The sequence below is a fragment of the Cyprinodon variegatus genome, unplaced genomic scaffold, assembly GCF_000732505.1.
Source record: "Cyprinodon variegatus isolate N-32 unplaced genomic scaffold, C_variegatus-1.0 Scaffold251, whole genome shotgun sequence".
NCBI lineage: Eukaryota > Metazoa > Chordata > Actinopteri > Cyprinodontiformes > Cyprinodontidae > Cyprinodon > Cyprinodon variegatus.
The window spans coordinates 284,669-293,770 of NW_015150704.1; the positions used below are offsets into that span (position 1 = coordinate 284,669).

The 9,102-nt window shown below is 36.7% G+C and overlaps 2 protein-coding genes across 2 annotated transcripts in view; one reads left to right on the forward strand and one right to left on the reverse strand.

Annotated features, from left to right (window-relative positions):
• The window catches only part of LOC107089414 (serine/threonine-protein kinase 26-like), a 38,143-nt gene extending 33,268 nt beyond the window's left edge, over nt 1–4,875 (forward strand). The window contains exons 7-12 of the mRNA XM_015382173.1: nt 117–302; nt 1,658–1,800; nt 1,884–1,980; nt 2,194–2,256; nt 2,766–2,893; nt 3,137–4,875. Coding sequence (XP_015237659.1) covers nt 117–302; nt 1,658–1,800; nt 1,884–1,980; nt 2,194–2,256; nt 2,766–2,893; nt 3,137–3,152 — 633 coding nt within the window. The 3' untranslated portion in view covers nt 3,153–4,875. The remainder of the gene's footprint in view (nt 1–116; nt 303–1,657; nt 1,801–1,883; nt 1,981–2,193; nt 2,257–2,765; nt 2,894–3,136) is intronic.
• A 1,410-nt stretch (nt 4,876–6,285) lies between these two features.
• Nucleotides 6,286–9,102, reverse strand: part of LOC107089413 (FERM domain-containing protein 7-like) — a 23,501-nt gene continuing 20,684 nt past the window's right edge. The window contains exons 11-12 of the mRNA XM_015382172.1: nt 8,213–8,288; nt 6,286–7,969 (exon numbers count right to left, since the gene is read on the reverse strand). Of these exons, the coding sequence (XP_015237658.1) occupies nt 6,752–7,969; nt 8,213–8,288 (1,294 nt within the window). The 3' untranslated portion in view covers nt 6,286–6,751. The remainder of the gene's footprint in view (nt 7,970–8,212; nt 8,289–9,102) is intronic.

Below are 9,102 nucleotides of genomic sequence, written 5' to 3' on the forward strand. Positions count from 1 at the left end.
TTCCTTCCTTCCTTCCTTCCTTCCTTCCTTCCTTCCTTCCTTCCTTCCTTCCTTCCATGAAGAACTGAGATCTCTTGAAGAAACCTTTTTCAAAGAAACCCTGTGTCTCCCTGCAGGCGGACATCTGGTCCCTGGGCATCACTGCCATCGAGCTCGCCAAAGGAGAACCTCCCAACTCGGACATGCATCCGATGAGAGTGCTGTTCCACATTCCCAAATCTCCTCCTCCGATCCTGACAGGCGATTTCTCCAAGAGCTTTAAAGATTTTACCGAGGCCTGTCTCAACAAGGACCCCTCATTTGTAAGTAACGCTGCAGACACACGTATCATCAGCATGTGAACTCGGCGCCCTCCAGCTAATGTATCAGTGACCGTCAGTATGGACATGTCATTTTAGTAAAAAGATATTTTATGTATTTAGAAGATTTAAAAACATTTTAAAAAACCGACAGGAAATATTACCCTGATGGTGAATTGGATCAGCATAAGTTTAATCAAAATCCAGCATGGCTGCCATGTGTGATCAGTGGTAGATGATGTGCTTTTATTCCATTAAATCATTTCTCATTTTCACAGTACTGAACATCAACTGTCAGCGGAAAAAAAAGATATAAAAAAATTTGACTTCAATCTTAAAGGTGTACATTGGGCCCTCTTCTATGCCCATTTACTATTCTGATGTGTGTCCGGTTCAAACTTATTGATAAGTTTTGCTTCACAATCTTGCGTCTTACTTTTTCCCTCCACCAAACTTTCAATTCAAATTCTTCTTACGGTTTTCTGTGAACATTCAGCCTCTATAATGGTTATTTGTGATGCTCTTTCCCTGTGGAGTGAGTCAAACCTGTCAAGTCAGCAGTTTTTCCCCATGATTGGGAGGGCAATAAAATTCCATCTCTGAATAAAACTTATTTTATTAGTCTTATGTAACATTCTTTATTTGTGTAAAATAAAAATAAAAACTTATTCAATATATATATATATATATATATATATATATATACCTGGGAATTATAATTGTTGTTAAATGAAATAAAACCAATGACGTCCTTAATCTTGAAGCTGTTACAGGTTAAATTTGTTGACGTCATTCTGAGAGTTCGAACTCCATAGAGGCCTAGCAAACAGGAAATGTTTCTATCCATCTTACTTGTATTTGTCATTAGGGATCTTCTAATCTAGATTTCAGGTGATCTTTGAGTCATTTCAGATTAGATATTTTGGCAGGGCGGTGTCTCTTTCTGATACTTCGAGGTTAATAAAATCTGTGGCATAAATATGGTTTAAAAAGACCAGCAATAAAAATGAGCATAAGTTTCCTTGTGTGTGTGTGTCAAGTTAAGGCTGTAAACAGCTTCTATGTAATAACTGATAAAATATGACTTTTTTTTTTTTTTTTCTACGGTTCTGTAAAAAGCATTTTTGCTCCGTTTTGAAAAAGTCTGATGGTTTCACTTGTTTAGGTAGACTTCATTTGTGTTGTGGTTTAAGTGTGGATTTGCTGCCATCTAGTGGTTTAAAATAAAACCATCTCATTCTTATTTATAACTAAAACATGAAAAATTTAATCTGCTTTTATTTCACTTTTTTATCCTCTCTGAATCAAAGCTTCTAATCACCGTCTTTAAATATGTTCTCTCTGCTCTTTCCATGCAGCGTCCCACAGCCAAGGAGCTGCTCAAACACAAGTTCATCGTCAAACACTGCAAGAAGACGTCCTACCTCAGCGAGCTGATCGACCGGCACAGGCGGTGGAGGGAGGAGGGCCACAGCGACAGCAGCTCCGACGACTCAGACAGGTGATTGACAGCTTTCAGATGGTTGGTTAGTAAAACTGTGAGCTGGAATAACTAAGCAGGAGTTTGTTTGTTTACATGTGAAGTGAATCCAGTAATAAAGAGAACAGCGAGTGTCCTGAGTGGTCGTTCACCACCGTCCGTAAGAAGAAGCCAGAAGGCAGGAAGGTTCTCAACGGGACGGTCAGTTTACATCATTTTATCTACAAGAATTCATCCATTTAGATTCACATGCTGAAATGTTAGAGAAAATAAACATTTTTTAAACATTCAATTAAGTTTTTCAATCAATTTGAATAAAATAAATGCAGCTTTAGGTGTAAATTGAGAAGAAATGAGTCATTATGAGGTCAATATAAATAAACTGAGTTTTTCTTCTTCTTTTCCTTTTTTTAGAGCCAGGATCAGCTGAGTAAATCTTCCAGTTTGTCCACGCTCATCGCTCCAATCTTCTCTGAGGTTTGTATAAACCCTGTTGGTATGGCTTTAGAGGGTTCCGCCAATTTTGAACTTTTAGGCATTTGTAGTTTTTAACAACCTATTCAAACTGTACATCCCCAAGGTTAACGTTTCATAATCACATTGAAAATAGTTAATTTTAGTCACTTTAAAGTCATTTTTCCACATACTGCTCATAGTGCTGGATAAGGAAATAAGTTTGCATGATTTTAAGTAACATCTAACATTAGGAAGCATGTAGGTTAGTTATATTTTGTGTTTTTAAGCTGTTTTAATTCATAAATAGAGCCATCTGGCTCATGCAGATGATCAGGGATCATAATCAAACTTTTTTCTTTTATTTTAAATAAACTAGTTAAGATAATTAAATGTAAAGAAAAAGATTTTTAGAAAATGACAAAGTTCTTGTTAGTCAGCGCTTTTTGCGATTGTTTTTGCACACCACCTCATAGCTTTTAATTGTAATTGTGACACTAAAGTTGGTCCTTTTTAAAATGTTGTCTCTACAGTTGAAGCTGCAGCACAAGGAACACTCTGAGCAGCGACAGGCTATTGAAGAGCTGGAGAAAAACATTCAGCTGGCTGAAAAAAATTGTCCAGGCATCACAGACAGGATGGTCACACACATCGTTGCCAGGTAACCAAAGTTTTTCATACAGGTTCAGCTTTCTATGTGCTACCTAGATGTGATGGCCTTTTTTAACATGTTTTTTTTTTTTTTGTTTTAAAATAAACAATTTTTATATATAAAAAAGTAATTTACCAATATCACCAATAAAATGTGTAATTTTAACTGATTGATAATTTCTTATTCTTTGTTCTTGGATGTAGTTGCTGGATGATTCTTATTGTTTATTTAGTAAAAACCTTTCTGTTCTAGATATACAACAAAATGATGAACGGATGGAGGGAATAATGAAGGAAAATAGGAAAAGACTGTCTCCCTGAAGGGGTGACGCTGCTTGATGATGAAAACGGAGAAGATCTCGCGGTGCGACGTCTCCTCCGTGTACACACATGACTCATCACACACTAATAATGTAATATATACACTATGTTTTATATATTTACTGCTGCTGGTTGTGGACATTTTTCCTGCCTTTCGTTTGAATAGGAAATATAGACTTTTTTTGTTAGAAATATGCAGATCAATGAAAAACCACCAGTGCCTTGAATATTTTGTCATTTTTTTTAAGCATAAGATTATCAATGTTTTTCATTGTTTTAACAAAATCCCTAGAAATGCAACACAGACAGTTATGTCCATCAGCAGTAGTAGCTTCTGTCTTTGTTTCATGACTTGCTTTAAGTTTGTACGTGTCTGTATGTTTGTTTAGTAGCACTTGAGACAGATTCTCTGCCAATAATACATTTGTTTGGTGTTCTTAGTAATGCTGTTTAATTACAGTTCCCTAAACTAAAGTTCAGTGGAGTTTAGAATACCTCAGGTTGTTAACTTTAGTTATCAGTTAGATTAAAATGTGACGTTGATATTAGCCTTCATTGGAGATGCCCTAAGCATTTACAGAGAAAAAAATATATATTTAATTTAATACATTTTAAAATATTTTTTAAAATTTTGCCCTACTTTTAACAGGTACAGGCAAATTTCAGAACTTATCGCGGTTCAAAATCCTCAAAAATTTTGGGAGCCGATACAAACTAGCCTAGCTAAGCCGCTAAAGTCTGAAACCTTCACTTCAGTCAATAGTTCAGGGCCTCGCAAGCTAATTACTAACGCGGCTAATATAAGCAAAGAAAACGGGCTTAATTTTTTTTTATATTTCCCCAAACAATATTCTTTAAAACTGAGGACTTTGATCCTATGTTTTAAAATTTGAAGGTGTTCCAAACAAATGAAGGGTAATTACACAAACAGAAAAACAAAGCTAAGTCTTTAGCAAGTTTTTGAGACAATTGAGTCCGGGGTTTTTCAGGGACAGCCATATTTTTGAAAACTGATTAAGTTAAAAAAAAAAAAATAGAGCTAAGAGAATCTAGCCGAGCTAGGCAGCTAGTAGCTTTTTGAGCGGTTTACTAGCTAGCTTACTTAGGCTAACTAGTAAACTTCAACTAAGCTAACTAGTTAATGTATTTTTGTAAATGACATAAAATGATGTAGGTACAAATTCTCTTTTTTGTTGCTGTTTTTATTTTATGTTTTTGCTTTGGGTTGTGAAATAATTCTTTTACTGTGAAAGTTTCTTTGTTTTGTGCCGTTTGAGGGAGTTATTCAGAAATAAACGTCTTCCATAGTTATGGAAAGTCAGACTTTCTGTATGTACAGAGTTTGGACATCTATGTAGAGAAATGTTGTCAGAAAGTTATATTTTTAAGGAACTATTCATTGTCTTAAATATTGTTTTGAACGTTTCCCCCCAAAGATAGTGCTGGGAACTGTAATTAAACATATTACTGACAGTTTGTACCAAAGACACTATAAGACTTGGTCTCTGTACATTTTTTTTTCTTTTTTTGACTTTTTATATATCATAAGGGATTTAACAATGCTTGTCAAAGGGGGAATTGTAAAATTACAGTTGTACAATTTTACAGTAAAAGTTTTTTTTTTTTTGTAGCAGGACCTTTAGAGTTTTATGAATAAATATTTAAGCCTGATTGAAAGAGAAAAAGGTGCTTTATCTGTTTATGGGTGGAACGGCTTACACTGCCTAAACGTTAGCTTTGTTTTTATTTATTTTTAAATAAATCATAATTATGATAATCATATGGCCAATGATTACAACCGATGGACTTTTACGTTTAAGTTTTGATATTTTAGATGGTTATTTCTACAACTGCAATTAATTTAAGCATTTTTTCTAAGGTTTCCGCAGGTCATAAAAATTCATTAAAATTCATTAAATTACGGTATATATTTTTTTAATTAAGGCCTTAATTGGCATAAAAATTAATTAAATGTGATTATCGTGGCATTTAAAATTCTTTGTTTTTTAAAAGTACGTTTATAAAACAATTTCGTCAGATATATTATATCATGATATATTTGCGTTGAACTGCTTCTGGTTGATCATAAAGCTGTATTTTTTTGGAAAATGTCAACAAAAGTGGCTGGAAAATGAGGAATTCAGGACATAATTGCAGCCTGTTGACTATAAAGATGACGACGGATATATAAATATATATATATATATATATATTCATAAATGAATGTCACGTGTACTTTTTGATGGCATTAAAATGATTTCCTAGAGCCTTAAAAGAGCATTAGAGTTACTCATTCCTGTATAAGCCCTGTTATCAGAACACATAAATTAGGTATAAAATGACCAAATTATATACATTCAATAACATTTAAGTTACAAAGTAAATGTACCAATATTGTTCATGTAAAGCTTAAAATTATGCGTTTTTGAAACAGTTGATCACATAGTAGCAGTGTTGTTTGACATTATTGCCATTTGACCGTTTCTGCAACTTTCCAGTAAATTGGCTTCTTCAATATTAATGAGGTTCTAAGGGGCATTCAAAGTTTTTAAGAGCTTTATGTTACATTGAAGAGCCCTTCAAGTTCAGAAAATTTGCCTAGTCCAAAGTTTAAAGCAATTACTCCTAGTGATGCTCAAGACTTTTTTAGAAATTTAGATATATACTGTAAAAATTACTGTGAAGAAAGAAAAAGAAAATCATTATGCTTTTGCACTGTGCTGTATCATTTGATAAAAGCTTACTTTGAGTTTTCTTAAGGGATTCTCATACTATTTTGAGAGTTTAGTACACCATTAATCCTGATGAATTAATGAATCAAAAAGGCCATTAAGGAATTAATTGATTCCATAAAACATTAAATTAAATAAAATTTTAAAACAACAAATATAGACTCAAATTAGCTGTTTTAAATTATGCTGTGAGGATGATTTTCTTATCACACTGGGTAGACATAAATATTGGGCATTCTGGGGAAAACAAACCTGTTAGAAGTTGCACAAGACTTGAGACCGGGCTAAAGTTCACCTTCCAGCAGGACAATAACCCAAAAACATGCAGCAGGGGCTACCATATAATTATTTAGATAAACCTTATTCATGTGAGGAAAGCCCAGTCAAAGTCCAACTTGTATCCAGGCAAGAATCTGTGGCAGTCTGACTCAGCCTTTTCCATTACGTCAACAGGAATGGACAAATTCCAGACTCTAGATGTGCAAAGCTGCCCCAAAAGACCTGCAGCTGTAACTGCAGCAATTATTATAACATAGATGGAAATCAAAGACCACACTTAGAAGTTATATCCATCAGAAAATGTAATTCACGTTGATGTAAACAATGAAAACTTTTTGTAAATCTTTACTGGATGATCTTACATTTACTAAACACCAGTCGTTTCTAACAGTCACTAATACAAGGCAACAATGTGTTTTGTCTCCATCTTGACATCACATTTATTGTCCTCTTTACAATGCACAATTGATTTATCTGGAGAAGCAACCTGAAGGCTTTGACTAATGAACCATAAATCTTGAGTGAGTAAAAATCCTTCATAGGGTGACTTGAGTGATCTTTGCCGCTCCTTTTGTCTTCTCACCCTCGCTGGTTTCTCTCTTGTCCGGTTCAACCTTGGTCTCTGTCTTAGAGACACCTGTCCTTTCTTTCTCTTCCTCCTCCCCCTCATCTTCTTCATCCAGCTGTAGACTTCCAGAGGAAAACCTCATCCTGGCCAACCCGGCAGACCCCACCAACTTCCCCAGCTGATGAGGTTGGCAATAATACGGGTAGAAAACCTCTGGATCTGAGTCGCTGTAGCTTCCTGCGGCGCCGCCGATCACGCACATGGAGGTGGGCCGATCTGGCAGAGGGGAGGAGTTGAGTGGGAGATACGTGGGTCTGGAGGGCCGCGTCAGATGGGGGTAGTAACCAAGGGGTCTAAACTCAGAGGCGGGGTTAAAGGTTGGGTTTGTACTCCTAGATAGATGAAACTTAACATCTGGTTGGCTGGCCACGCGACGAGGTAACCCGGGTAAGAAGCTGGAGTCATCACTGTAATGCCCTACCTCTGTGCGTCCAACACCAAGTAACCTTCCTCCATTGCTTCCCGCTTGATAAACCCTAGCCAGTCCTAGGCCTCCCGTACCGTATGGGCGAAAGTTCCTCCTAATTGGTGAGACGGATGGCGAGTCATGGGCTAAGGGGTAGAAAGCAGGCCGCGAGACACAATCAATTGGCACATAGTCCTGCCTCCTTACATGGGGGAAACGCTCAAGTGAGGAAATGGCGACATAATCTGACAAGTAGGGTTGTCGGTTTAGAGGCGAGGGAGCGGCGAATGGAAATGATGGGAGAACGGGGTGATACTGGTAGGCGGGGCTGTTGGGGTAGAGAAGAACTAACTGCTGAGCCGCATCCGGATGTGGCTGCGGGTTGGGCCGGCGTCGGGAGCGGTTAGCATAGACCCCCGCTAGCCTTTGGGCTTGACGCTGCGCCACGTTCCTTTCCCCCCTCATGTCCTCCATTAGTGACACTGAGGAGGATCTTAACTTGGGTGAGGGGATTGACCGGTGGTGCCATGGAGAGAGGGGGGTGACTTGAGCGAGGGAATGTGGCCTCTGATTGACCTCGCCAGATGATTGGCTGCGTTTAGCCCCTCCTTCACAGAGATCAGCGTTATTTAGCCCTCGTCGGCGTCCGTCCGTTTCATCCTGACTGTGAACCGCCAGAGTGCGCCTGGTCCGAGGAAAAGGGCGCGTCTGTTCATATATCTGTGGAGGTAAAATTTAAGCTGTTAATACTCTTATTATAATAATACTGACAATTTGGTTGCTGTTTACACACAAGAGTCATTTAGATTACAGATCTTAAAATTACCAAAACCCTAAAAGAAGCTATTGGATCCAAGGACGTAGCAAGTTTCTTTTAATTTCGGAAACCCTTTTTGTCATCTTAACTCTTAGAATAGTGCTTGTCAGCTCAAAGCTTTTTTGTAATAAAGAGGATCAGTTTACCTCCTTGGAAACATCAGTGAGGAGATCCGGAGAAGATCGACACTGTCTGGGGTCATGGTCGGACTGACCGTAGGTTCTCAACACACAACGGGAAAAAAATAAGACTTTTATTTCAGCATTCCCAAAAAAAGCCCCTAATATTCACTGTTATTGCTGTATATATTGAGATACCACAACAACGTGATTTTAACACTTGTGCACAATAATTTAAAAAGAAATACAAACCTTTTAGAAATCAGCTTTTATCATACAACCAATATATTTTTTTCATAAATTCTGAAAATTATTAACATTTTTTAAAATGAGAAAAGTCAATAACTATTGTTGAAAACATGCAATAAGGCGTTTGTATTACTTTCACTGCCAACATAGCATAGTTACTTAATGGCAGTTATTACACATGTAGTGTGGACATAGGAACCTTTGGCAAGCTCTTGTTTCCGTCACAACTGGTTCCTAACACTGTATGGACTGCTATATACCTACATTTAATTTTTTTTTTTAAATAAATGAAAAATTTAAAACATTTGGTAACTACTTAAAGGCAAAAAGCTTTATAAATATATATTAGTGCTGTCAATCGATTAAATTTTTTTAATCGCGATTAATCGCATCAATGCCTAAGTTAACTCGCAATTCTACTAAATTTTATAGCAGTAGGGTAAAATGCTTGTCTTTGTTCAAAAGACTGTATTAACTGTAAAGACTGTCTTTTACATCAGCCTGTTTTCAGGGCCTTTTTTTTGGCTACATATTTGTTATTTTTGGCATAAATCAGTATCTGTCTCCTGTTTTAATTTTAAAACAAGAACATTGGCACAAATCTAGGCTGTATGTATTTTTTTGTATGTCATCGAGAGTATACATACAGGCAAGGTTTGTGCCAATGT